The 13,752-nt window shown below is 37.4% G+C and overlaps 1 protein-coding gene across 5 annotated transcripts in view; it reads left to right on the top strand.

The window, feature by feature from the left end:
- USP45 (ubiquitin specific peptidase 45) overlaps nucleotides 1-13,752 on the top strand; it is a 50,034-nt gene that overhangs the window by 27,488 nt on the left and 8,794 nt on the right. For 2 of the 5 annotated variants that reach the window (XM_038132631.1, XM_038132632.1), the window contains exons 9-11: nucleotides 7,170-7,257; nucleotides 10,635-10,716; nucleotides 11,675-11,766. In XM_038132631.1, the coding sequence (XP_037988559.1) occupies nucleotides 7,170-7,257; nucleotides 10,635-10,716; nucleotides 11,675-11,766 (262 nt within the window). Of the gene's footprint in view, nucleotides 1-7,169; nucleotides 7,258-10,634; nucleotides 10,717-11,674; nucleotides 11,767-11,935; nucleotides 13,746-13,752 lie in introns of those variants that run through there. The other 3 variants (XM_038132633.1, XM_038132634.1, XM_038132635.1) reach the window with 2 other exon arrangements.

The following is a 13,752-nucleotide window of genomic DNA, read 5'->3' as shown; positions in this document are numbered from 1 at the left end:
TTGTCTTTTGATAATTAAGATGTGCATACACCTTACTAGCAGCTAAAACTGAAGCATTTTAATGTGGTCAGCAGACTTTTGCTGTTGAGACATATATCTGCCAGCTCCTATCATCTCTTGCCTTCATCCATACTTCTTTCTTTTGTTATCTTTGCAGAACACCACTTAGATACAAATCCTTTACTATCAACAGCAAAAGTGCCAGCCATATCCTGTTAGTGAGAAGTTAGATGTTCAAGGGCAGTAAGGGGCTGGAGAGGTATGACAGAAGGTTTTTGTCCTTGGATTGTTTTCTCATTGTTGCTGACACAAGAAGGAAAGGGAGGGTTTCAGAAAATTCAGCAGTGTGCAGTGGTAAAAGTAGGAGAATGGGAAACCTTTATCTTTGCAAACTGAATACATTTACTATTTATTAGCTTTAACAGTATGAATGCAGTGTTCTGTCATGCCATTTTTACAAAGCCTTTTTCTTTCTTTTGTTTTAAAGTTAGCTTTCTATTTTTCATAAAAGTTGAAATGCAAGAGAGAGCAGGGCAAGACTACAGGAGTTTCAGCTAGGAAGACGTTTGTGTTACTGCAGCTTTCTCTATAAAACTGCTTCTTGAGTGCTGCCAAGAGGTCATGTTAATGAAGTAATCCTAGAGGCAGGCACTACCCGTGGACTTCATATTGCATTAGCGCAAACTCGTTTTATTCAACAAGCAAAGTTCAAACAACAAGTTTCCTAAAGAGATTACAGGATGAATGTGTAAAAAGAAGAACTACACTGATACAGCTACCGGGGTAAAGGACAATGGGGAAAGGCATTTCTATTCTGATAGTAATGTTATGGGTTTATATAAATTACATAAAGGTTTGCTGACTCCAGTTGCAACCTATTTTTCTTTTTTTTTTTTTAACTCATTCTTTCCCCATCACAGATCTTGCTGTCTCAGTGCAAGTATACAGTATATCACCATACTTTTCTTCAGTAAAGAATTTATGAAGGAGATTGTACAGATAGCATAGGGTAGAAAAGGGTGCAGACACTGCCTTGTTCAGCTGCAGCTCTGGCTTTTCCCTGAGTGGGATCCCAAAACCTGCAAGTGGATACATGTTCACTGCTCAAAAGCAGTAAGAAAACTGGAACACAGTAATTTTCAACTGTAAACTGCTTCTTTAAGAGTCTGAAGAGACCATGGTGTGAAGTTCATAATCTTGCGTATGAAAGGACATTTGTGGTGCTCTTTTTTAAAAAAATAAATAATAAAAGAAAAAAATGATACCAAGTGTTAATTTTATCAAGTGGTGGAGTAGCCGGGTTGAAGAAGGGGAGAAGAAGAAAGAAGTGGATGAGTCTTTCTATAGCAACTGTTTAGCGTCTGGTACTAATTCATCCACTGTTAATTTTGTTAGTGTTGCAGCTGTCAGATGTTTTGCGAGGACAGATTGTGAGCATAGCTACGGGGCCCTTCTGTTGGTTTTCCACTATGCTGAATATCAGGACTGCAGACTTCTGACTTATCTGGAGACTTAGTGACTAACGCAACACTGATGTGTTAAGAGGACATAAATTTTATTTCCTTTATTTGTTATGATTGAGTAATTTTATTGGTGGAAGAAAGCTTAGTTTTGTGTAGCAAGTAAATGTTGAAGCATGTAAGTGATAAGTCCAGAAAGGAGTTACAGAATTGAGCTGCTTCAAACCTCCATTAAATAATTATTAATATGGTATTTTATTGCTACATTACCATGCAGGAAAAAATACCTCCCTAACAAAGATTTTATTAGTGTTCATGAAATCTACATAGGTCTTCATTCTCCAGAGACCATTATTCATCCTTCCTTCTCATGTGCAGAAAGTAGAACTGAAGGCAGAGGTGGGACTGGCAGAATGGAGGTCATACGTGGTTAGGACTGTTGATATTGACAGAAGGATAGTTTCGGAGGGGAAACCTAAACAATTCCACATTTATCACTTGTGCAAGGAAATCCTAAGGAAAACTAAAGTAAGGTTAAACAAGATATAAGAGATAAAGGAAACAGGATTTTTCTCATTAAGGAGTCTTTTTGAGCCTTTTTAAATAATACTGCTCTATCTAAGAAGATATTGAAAAATAATCTTCTTAGAAAAGATTTTTTTCTTTGTTTATTTTTCCCATTTGACTTTTACCATGTAAGTATAATAGCAGCAAAACACACAGTTTTTTTCCTCGACCAGTAGTTATGGATTATTTTGTGTCCTTGCTGGTGGTGCTGTGTCATGTTGAGAAGCTCTGACAGAGGAGATTACAGCTTTTTTGGGCAGCAGCAGTTGAGAGATTGCATGTCTTTTTTTTTTTCAGTAAACTTTGTCAGAGTTTTCATAATTTTAGGAACAAGTTTATGAGTGCAAAGTAGACAAATTGCATGCAAAAGTGTGTGTTGGCAGCAATCATCTGTATGTGTTCCTGAGCTTTATGTCCACTTCTGCTCAGAAGGAAGACCTGTGTAGCATTTTGGAGAACACAAGGATTTTCAGTGTGTGGTATTGGTGAGCTTGTGTAAGCAGAGTTTGTAGACAAAATGAAGAAGAAAACCAGTAATTTTATTAGGTACATTGGCAGTGTATTCTCCATTTGGGTTAACCAGAATTTAGGGAGGGGTAACAAAAAAAGGAAGCCTTTATGTCAACAGGGACTTGAATATTGGGAGTTCAGGCAGGAGAGAACATGAAAAGAAGACATGACAGCAAGAGATGACAATGAATGCTAAATTAGCTGTGCTTCTTTAATTGCCCTCATAAGAGTTCAAGGAGCTGTCTGCGAAACTGAAAGGCAACAAATTTAGAGCCAGCGAAGAAAAAGGGAGTTTTTTTAGCATTTTATAGGGCTAACCTATGGAACTTGCTGTCAGAGCAGAGTGCTGTTGGAAATCTTAGCAGGACTTGAAGAAAGAATAGATCTGGTGCATTGCAAAAAAGTAGAGGTATCTCATTTTCCCTTTTAGAGGTATCTCATTTTCCCTTCTGGGGGAAGGTGAGGCAAAAAAGATGAGATTAATCGGCCAGCACATCTACAGCTAAGTGCTGTCTTTCCATGCCCTTGAGATAGTACAGTTGTGCCTGGTGTTATCTGTTACTTACATGTGGGGGCAAGCCCATGTTTGGCTGGGCTCCTCCCAAGCACCTCCTACCAAGCAGAACTCTGTACTGTAGGTACTGCATTACAGCATTCCTGTGCATGTTGCCTTACAGAAAAAAATCAAATAGTATCTTCTGTTTTCTGTTTCCAAGTGATTATTGTTGTTTCTAATTTTTTCCAAGGTATTAAGCTATCTCCAGCACAAAGATAGTAATTCTTGAAAGGATGATTTTGGATAAGATTTTTATTAAAGACAGTAGAAGTATGTCAGCTCTGTGCAGTATGATTGAATGACTTTAACTGTATCCCAGTTCTGCTTTTAAAGCATAGCTTATTTTCCCTCAAATGAATATAATATAGGAATTAAAACTACTAGTTTTTTTTCTTTAAAATACTACGTTACTATGTAGTTTTTGTTATTACAGCATTCTAGAAAGTAGATAATGAAAAGTATTTCTTTAACTGACAGTCAAGCAATTATAACTGGTCTCCAGATGAGCAACGAGAGGCTTGTAGATAAGATGTCACAGTTGCCCTTCACCACTTATGGCCATTAGCAGGAGTTCAACCTGTTCTGTCATTATCCTGCTGACACTGTACAACAGGTTGTATCGCATTGGCACTGGCTTCCATATGTCAGCACATCTGTGAGCGGTCAACTCAACCAACCATCTCCAAGTCCCCCACTTTTGCCAAGGATATTGCTTGAAGCATATTTTCAAGGAGACGAGAGCACACATCTTTTAGTTGTCAGATTTCTGTGTATCAGCATGGATTAATTACTTTTTCTTCCCTCATACTGTTTTATAAGTGTAGGAAGTTTCCAGTAAAAGCATTGTGAGGTGTAAAATTCCTTCCTTTCTTTTTATTGTTATTATTCGATTTCCTCTTGTAGTTCCCCCCCAAACAAATCCAATAATTTCAAATATTTTTGCACAAAACATGAGATATTTAGAATTATATGCAACATTACATAGCATGCTTTGTACATGAATGACAGATAAAATATATTTTAAGCAGTGTTAATAATGGCATAATTTGTCAGTCCAAGTAAATGACTCAGCCTTACACAGAATCTTTACAAGTCACTTTCCCTGCCAATTCACCTTTAAAGTGGTAGCTGTTACATTCCCATCGTCCTTGTTCCCATTAAAATCAGGCATGTAAATTTAGTACAGGCCCTAAGAAGCCTAAATAATCTTGTACTTGTAAATGCACTATGTTCTAATAAAATGAAAAAAACCCAAAACAAACCAAAAAGAAAAACTTCCATGGCTGAGTTAATTTCCTCCTCTCTAATTGAAGCTAATAAAACTGTGTGGAACATGTCGGTAAATTATTTTACTTTGAAATACAAATTAATAAATTAATTGCACCTGAAATTATTTTTGTATACTCATCAGTGGGAGGTTACACTGCAGTAACAAAAAGTATGTGTGGGGCTTTTTCCTGATTTGCATTGAAGATTTAGTGCTGGGAGGTGTCTCTGCAGTGAAAAAAAAAAAAACTCTCCTGTAACAGTGATGGAATTTTTGCTTGCTCCTTTTTCAAGTAATAATTAATTTTTCTTCCCTTTTATTATAGTGTGTCTTGAAGAGGTCCTGCTTTTGTTGCCAAAAAGTAATACAGTCCCTATTAGTTCCAGGATCCAGAACATGTATATGTGGAGGGTTTTCTTGCTATACTGAAACTATTAATGTGCCTGTATTGGAGGAGATGGGCCAAATATATTCATTGATTCTCACAGCCTCAGGAAAACAAGAGATTTTTCATAAATGAATGATAATACTAACTGGCTAACCAGATTTCTCAAAATTGAACTGATTTTGGCATCTGGGTTTTTTCAGATTCCTGGACATTCAATGAGAGAAAACTGTGTTGGCGAATTGAAAAGTGAAACTGTGCATGCATGCAAACGTGCATTCAGCTACATATGTTATTTGTTTTTTTAATGTATATTGAGTGTTTTATTGGAACCAAAGTAAAGGTTCAGTGCTTTTCAGAAAGTATTTGCAATTTATAATCATTTTTTTTTAGAAATAAACCATGTGATTTTAATAGGAGAAAAGGTGGCATTTTAGAAATATTAAACAAAATATTTGATTTTTAAGATTATTTCAGTTTTTAAATTTGAAATTAATTTTTGAGGTTGACTTGCTCATGAAAAAAAAATTCACTTTCAGAAGAAGGCTTAGTAAAGTCACCCTCTCTACTGATTCCAGATTTTATAGTAAGCCTCACAGTACAATAGCATCATTAAATAATTTTTAACTAGAGATATTGTCAACTTTGTTTCAAAAAATAGATATGAAGCACAAATGTGAAATTATCTTATTTGTAAATGTGAACATGTTGTTTTGCATATGCAGGTCCAGATTTGTTCCACTTAATTTTAGGCATTGACCTTAGACATCTGAGTTGTCACCTTCAGTCCTTCTCCAGTTACACCCCACAGTGCCTGCAGGGAGCAGTTCAAAGCTGAGACCCTGTATCACTATCCTGCCTGTAGCCTGTGTCTGCTGTGCCCTACCCTGCCGCCTTGACACCTTGCCCAGCCTTACACTTTACTGTTGTGGGCACATCACACATCTGGGGTGTTTTTTGATCACCTGTAATTTCTCCTGTCTGTGAGCACAAACTTCTAAGGCAAATCTGAGCAGCTTTAATGTATGAATGGAATGGAAGCCTAACTAACCCTCAAAACCCTGAGCAGCTGAAGAGCTCTGCTGGGCAAGTGAGATCATTGTGCCAGGGAAAATACCAATACGTATTTGCAGCTCTGTACTGGCTAGCCATAGCATGCAATCCACAGCTCAGAGTGAAAACTAGTTCAATGTGTGTTTAATAAAATTGAGGAGCTGAGTGAGTGGTTGGTTTTTCTGGCTGCTCTGCCAGTTTGATAAAATTCATGTTTGAGCTGTACTAATCGGGCTGTCCCCTGTGCTAGGTTTCAAAAGGGGTGTGCATGGTTACGCCTGCCTGTGCTCACCTCAGTGTGCAGCAAGAGTCACAGCTGCCATTTGGTGGCATTACTGGAAGTTCAGAAACCTACCCATTGCAATCCTAAGTTACTTGCTCTAGGGAACCCTGCTTGGGCAGGGAGGTTGGGTTAGGTGACCTCCAATGGTCTCTTCCAACCCCTTGTGATTCTGTGGAATCTCATTTTAGATTAAGTAGTAATTAAAGATCTAAAGACTGTAATTAAAGATCTGAAGTGTAACCTGCTTGGAAAGACAGGTGTAGTTTGGCCAGTCAGTACCACTTAATGTGAACAGAGATGTGTTAATAGTGAACACTATTCATTCATTTGGGGTTGCAAGATCCTGAAGATTCAAACTGTTAATTAGGAGCCTTCTGGCTGTGGTAAGGAGAAGGATCTATGTACTCATAAGTTTATTTTTTCTAATTTTTATATAATCTATGCCTGAAAAATGTGATATTTAGAGTACATTTAGATGCTGTGAATAGTAAAAAACGAATTCAACAGTTCTTGAATAGTAGTGATTGATGCTACTGAGTGGCTGTCTCAGAACGGATGCAATATTACCCCTGTGCAGTTGCCTAGAAGATCATTAGTGTAAATGGGAGCGTAGTCAGAAACTGATGTCTTTCCTCTTCTGGCTTCTGAGGGTGATGTGGATGCTGCTGGTGGTCTAAATGGACTGTTTATGCACATTTGAGATTTCTCCTCGATTGAGAAAAGGGTGAGATAACAAAGGAGGTTAAGCGCTTGGAAAATCTTTTTTTCTGTCTCTTCAATGACATTGGGAATATCTGGTGGTACAGAAGTACTGGTGTAGTCTGTCAGGAAAGGGCTGCTAGCATGGATGAGACTCTGCTGGCAAGTCTGTATTTTAGTCAAGTCATACTCCATAGAGTCAGACTGCAACCCAGGTTAAAGTGCAGCCTTGTTGGTGAAATTGCCTACTGCACCAGGAGCTTCTTAAAGCCCCATGAGGTTCTGCAGGGATTGTACCTATTTGTACCCCAGCAAAGTGTCTGATGTTGACATTGTCTTGTTAAGAGTCTCCCAAGATAATTTTAAATTCTTCACTGTTTCTTTCGTAGGGCTCCTCGATTTAAGGGGTTCCAGCAGCAGGACAGCCAGGAGCTTCTGCACTATCTGTTGGACGCAATCAGGATCGAGGAGACAAAAGTAATGTCTTTGTGTGTCTTTTAAAAAGTGAACAACTAGTCATTGCTTCAATGTTCTTCATGTTCCGAAAGTTTTAAAGATGTACTTCATGAAGCAGGAGTGTCTATTTTCATTATCTTGAGAATTTTTTTTTTAAGATACTTAATTATGTTTATGTTGATTTGTTAAAATAGTTGACTGGAATCAAAGTTTCAGTTAGTAGGAGAAATATAAGTAGAACATGATAACTTTAGGAATCTAAGTTATTTGCCTTTAAAAAAAAGGAAAAGGAGGAAAAAAAGGACATCTGAGACATCAAGAAAGTAAAGGTAGGACCTCTGTATTAGTTGACAAAGTGAATTTTTAAAGCTTTGGATCAAAAATTAGCAGTTCTTAGCTATGGGCCTGCCCATAATTTTAACCAAAAATTTTCACTGAAAACTGTGGGGGGAGGGGGGGAAATCTTGCAAAGTTTCTTGTATCTCTTGAAAGTGTGAAGAACTCCTTGCTCTATCAATAAGGTGCTGCTTTTCATTGCTTAAAATCTACATCCGAGTATGTGAAGTATAGAAGCAGTTTGTTATGTTGAAAATGTCCCTGTGTGGTTTTTTTTGGGTTTCTTTTCCTTAATTATTTGTGCTTCATGCATTGTTCATGCAAGAAAGGAAATGTTTGGTTGCTATTTTGACCATACCAGATTTAATCTGTCTGACTTAGTCTTGGACCCTTCTTTTCAGATGATACTTTGTGGTAAATAGCCTTGTCTAGGTCTCCTCTAAAGGAAGGCCTTGAATCTTGTACTGACCACAGTACTTCCTCTTCCCTTTCATTTAGTAACCCAAAGAATGTTGTGATCCTGAGCTGAATTATCTCACAGATAAGATGTAAAACTGTGTCTGAGCCTGGTTTCTGGCACTACAGTAGAGCTGAACAAATCTCCATCCTGCCAGAATATTTTTTGGTCTTGTCAGCATTCTTGATTATAAACAGAACTGAAGTGCAAGAAGAAACAGTCAAACCTTCACAATCATGCTTAGAAAACGATGTCTTGAACACAGCACACAGCAGAAGCAGCTGACCTCAGTTGGAAAACAGTTGTTACATTTTTACAGCAGAGGGAAAATTCATTATTTTATTTTTTGATTTCCATGTAATAAAAGGTGAAAACTATGTTTTCTTGACAAAGGAGGAATCACAGAAAGCAGGATTATTACAACAACTAAGCTGCTTCTCCAGGAGATGCTTGTGCTTTCCCCTCAAGTCAGTCTCCTGTCAGCTTCACCAGTGGATGTGCCGTCATTGCAATAACCTGCATTAGCATTTGCCTTTTGAATAATTTATTATTAGAGAGCAGTGACAGCTGCAGTGCCTACCTCAAAAGAGTGATGGAAGATGGTAAGAATTTACAGTGGTTTTTTGGGTAGTATTTCTGCCACTCCATCAACAGGCAGAGAGACGTGGGTGCCACCCTGCCCTGCAATTACATCCCACTGCTGCCCTAATGGTGCATGACTGAAAACACATCTTTATCACCTCAGGGTGCTCTGCCACCGACAGTACTAGTAAAAGCTCTCTCCCCCTCCCTCTCTCTGTTTTTTTTTTTTAATTATCCCATGTTTCAGGTCGGTACATGGCAGACAACCAGCTGGGCATAGACAGCAGCCCGGCCATCCCTGCTTCCCTATCCCTGCTAGGATTAGTTGGTTTTAAACCCTTAGCTTTGCTGAGAAATACATATAATACATAACATAACACAAGTTATAGGAACTAACCAAAAATCCTGTTATACTTTTGCTTCTTCTGTGTGGTTTTGTGTTTGTATCTGATACCAGTGCCGAACTTTTTCTTATTCCTGAGGAAAAAAGTTAGGAACTGTACACAAGTGGACTTTTCAGCTAAAAGCTTGGCCATATAACAATAAAGATGACATAGCGTCTGCTGTCTCCAGCAATGTGGGCTGGAGATGGTTTCACACCGGGGCCTGAAGTGGCTGAACCCTGCTGCTAATTGATTAATGTCTGCTGCCATTGTCCACAGCACCCTGCCCATTCAAAGACTATGTCTTTCTTTGACCTAAATAAATGGTTCAACGCGCTAATCCCAACAAAAGGTTTGCTTATGGCCCTAAACTCATTTATGGTGCTCAACTTCATGAATTACCTATTGATTAATCCTTTTAGTATATTGTTGGCTTTAAGATGAACAAAGCTGAGCTCGGGGCAGCCGGAGTTAATTCACAAGCCAGGTCACATACTCATAAGGTCGGAGTATGACTTGGTCTGATGGGTGCCTGAACTGGAAACCAAACCTCTGACACTGTCTGTCATCCTCACACTGCAGTGATATGTGGCTTGGAAGTGTGCTTTGCTGCCTGGAAACTAGAGCCGTCTATTAATCTTTTCCTGTTAGGACAGAGGGTTTGAGTTGTTTGCAGAAGGTTTGGTATTTGTCTCTTAGAATGGTGCTTTGCTCTAAGTGTGACTTCAGTATTTAGTTATAAATGTCATTTGCACGCCAACAAGGGAGACTGGTACGTGTTACTGGAGTCTGTGGATCAGAGAGACAGGGTATTTGCCAGGAAAAGGGAAAGCATAGGTCATGCATAGTAGCTAGAGTCAGGGGACCTGGTTCATCCTCCTGCTTCTCTCTCTGCAGCATGTCAGAGGTTGGGCCTTTCTACCAGCCCATGCAATTCTGCTGCCAGGAATACAATGCCTCTTCACTTCCAGGCGGTTGAGAAATAACAGGGAGAAGCACGCCCTGTCTGGAGGGGCAGCTACAACTCATTAATGAATTTGTTTCTTTCTGATCCTTCTTTCAAAACTGTAATTTTTAGGAGGTATTCTTTTTCAGTAAATGTTGGTAACGTTTACATGAATTCATAAGAAATTTTCTTTCTCTTCTAAGATTTTCTAACATACCTCCGAATTGGAAAATTGGTATTGGCAGTGTTGGAATTGGCAGTGTTGGAAATTGGAATTGGAATTGGCAGTGTTGGAAAATAAACAGAAGTGATAAAAATACTGCCCAAACGCAGTCATTGAAATTTGGCTAGTGAAAGGCTCTTAGCTGCCTTCCAAGTATTTTGTATCCTAGTCATTTAGTGTAAGTCCATTTGCAGTGGGAGAAATGGATAGCATTAGTTCACTGAAAATCTCATGGTTTCTTGGTAACCTCTGAAGTGCCCTATAATGGTTCCCTTTTAAGGGAAGGAAATTTTTGGTTGATTATTATAGTTAAGCTCATGTAGGTTTGACGTTGGTAGTGAATAGCTACAATAGTTTTGAATATTAAAGTACGTTTTTTTTATGGAAATAAGACAAGATAAAGTCTAATCATATATGACTAGTTTTTAGAATGTTTACACCTAAAATACTTGGTTCTATTTTTACTTCTAGCGTATACAAACTGGTATCTTAAAAGCATTCAATAACCCAACTACTAAGACAGCAGATGAAGAAACTAGAAGAAAAGTCAAAGGTATGCAACTCTTTATTGAAAAGTTCTAAAACTGCACTAGTCTTTAAATACCATTTTCTTCTGAACTGCCTGTTGGGAGCAGGAGATCTGAAGTGCTGCAATGGCCAGACTTCATTCTGTGTTACTCTAGTGCCGCCTAGTGCGTACCTACAGTGTAGAGAGCTTAGTGTGTGCTGACTTGCATCTATGTATCCAGGAGAAAGGCTCCCCAGTGTTAATCCATCTCTTAACAATAAGTAGAATTTAATTTTGTTTTCTAAAGTAGCCTGCTCTATATTTGTTACATAGTCATAATTACTTTATACTCCGAGAGGCCATTTTCCATAAATAAAACTGATTTCAGTCAGTTGACTGGTACTGTGAGCACTCTAAATACAATTACAAAGTCAAGATAGGCAGCTGCTTCTAAAGAAAGCTTTTTTTTCAAATGAGGTTTTTGTGGGGTTTTTTTCATGTGTTTGTTTATTCAGCACTTCTTATTTGGGGGATTTTGTTTTAATTTAAGTCCTAATGATTAAGATCTTTTGTAAGTCATCCTTCCCAAGTCTGCAAAAGTTAAGACATAAAGATGTATTAGAAAAGGATTTTGTTATGTTTTAGAGCTTTATAGTTGCAAAAACCATTTTGAAAGGGTGAGTGTCTATATCAAGGCAATGCAATATTATTTATTCAAAAGAAAACTGAGATTTAAAAAGCTTCTTCTTAAGAGATACAATATTATTACTCTATTACAGAAGATGGGGAAGGGAAGGATAAAAGGGAATCTTCTCACTAAAATATTTTTAAATGTTGAGATAACACAGTATATGATGTATTAGTTACTATATTGTGTTCAAAACATTTTGAATATGTTTAAAATTGTGCTTTCATAATATATCTTGGAAAGAATTTTATTGTGCTTATAGTGTGGCATTGGATGTGTTATTTTTCACATTTAAAAAAAGCAATGTTTTTTCAGCATATGGAAGAGAGGGTGTGAAGATGAACTTCATAGATAGGATCTTTGTTGGTGAATTGACTAGCACTGTCATGTGTGAGGAATGTGAAAATGTAGGTATTCTGGAATTTGGTTTGATGTGGAATAGATCACATACTGGTTTGATTACATTGTCTTGAAAGTATAAAATTGTGTTGCCAATTTTATACTTGTTTGTTTGTTTGTAAAAACAAGACTTTATTGAAAGTTTCTCATTTGAAATTATTTATTCCTTCTTTAAAGCATTATCCTCCCAGACCTAAGAAGAAGGATTCTTTGAATTCAAAAAGGATTCAAGTGCTGGGCTTGATTTTACATCTGACTTAAGGCTGGAGGTTCCAAATTCTATAATCATATGTGTTACATGCCGGTGTTATTTGATATTTTTGAAACACCTATTTTAAAACATAAATCCTCCTGCCTGCTCTTCTGGGATACACCTGAAAATTGGAAATTACTTACTTTGAATTAGAATGAGTGGGAAAATGCTAAAATTACTTCTTTTTCTTTGAAGTATTTTTTATAATTAACATAATAACTCTAATGAACAGTATATTCCTTTCATAATTAATATTACTGACATTCCATAATAAATGCTTTCCATGATCCTTATAATTTTCTTTTAAGTTTGACAGATAAAAATCTTAATTGCATGACTCTTTAAATTGAATGTTACATTTGTGTTTGGTTTAAAACATTCTATTTCATATTATAGAGATTAAGTAAATTAATCAATCTGAAAAATTAAGCACAGTCCTGCAGTGCCAGGTAAACTTCCCTGTGTGTGATGTGCAGATTACTCTTCAATGTGCCACTAGTACCAATGAAGAACTTTGACCATATAAAAAATAGAGGTTGTATGTATTTTGCATGTCTCATCTATTTTTGCTGGCTTCTTATATTCTGCCTGCACAGGACTTGAGAATATGCTAGCTGTAGCCCTTTGAGGAAGAGTTTAGCATTCATTATCCTTTGCCTGCACTGGCAAGATACTTTTCATGCATGTTTGTTCATGCAGACTGACACTTTAGAGGAGCCCCTGTTTGAACATCACTCCCCAGGCAGTCAGTCAGTCACCAGAATTGCCTGCTTTTGATCTCATTTATTGCTTTACTGGAACCTAAACATTCCTGAGTCCCTTGCACAACAGGTAAATTAAGCTTGCAGTCCATACCAAATGTCACAGGTGGAAGATGGGGTCACAAATACAAGAGAAGGGACGTGGTGACAGTAATTGATGGCATGGCTGTGACTTAATTATACAACATGACTTTTACTTCCTTTTTTAAGGTTTTGTTTTTCACAGTCTTTTCAGAGGTAAAATAAGTCAGTTTTGAAAGGAATTCAAGAGCAGCAAGGGAGAGAGCCTAAGGAACTTAGTGATAAAGGCAGATGGAAAGTGCTTAAAGAGATTGTCTTTAATTATGCTTTGCAAGATGTTTCCAGCTTATACATGGCAAAATGAAACCTCAGTACAAAAACTGAGGTTGGTTTATTTCAAGTCCCTTTCCCCCTGTAATTGGATTTATTTTACCAATTAGTATATGGTGTCAAAAAAATCTAACAAAGCTTTTGACTGTAACCAATAAGACTGACTTAATCTTAACTGAGAGCATGAAGTTAGAACCTGTCACTTAACTGTCATTAACCAGTCCTTGCTCTATAACAGCTCAAACACCTGTGCAGAAGTGTCCAGAATCAGGAAACTCTAAAAGGTAGCTTTCTGCAAAAGGGTACCATAAAGGCCCACTTGAAAATCTATCTGGAGCTCAGAGAAAGTGAGCACCACCACACTGCTTCAAGTCAGTTCGTGCCCAGATTGATGGCCTTGCCCTTTACCTCTACACACTGAAGTTTTGTGCGGTGTTAGAAAGAAAATTAAAGCTAACTTAATAAATTTTTTAAAAAGTTAGTGGGAAGTTCTTCATTGTAGTTTCATACATCTTGTAAGTAATTAGCTTGTTGTATAGTTTTTGATAATAAATTGACTAAATAAAGGGAGCTATGTACTAAACCTATATTCTGTTCTTTGCGTTTAAGTGCATTTTCTCTTTTTCTTC

This window comes from Motacilla alba, chromosome 3 (genome assembly GCF_015832195.1).
Source record: "Motacilla alba alba isolate MOTALB_02 chromosome 3, Motacilla_alba_V1.0_pri, whole genome shotgun sequence".
Classification (NCBI taxonomy): domain Eukaryota; kingdom Metazoa; phylum Chordata; class Aves; order Passeriformes; family Motacillidae; genus Motacilla; species Motacilla alba.
This window is presented reverse-complemented; position numbering and strand designations above follow the sequence as displayed.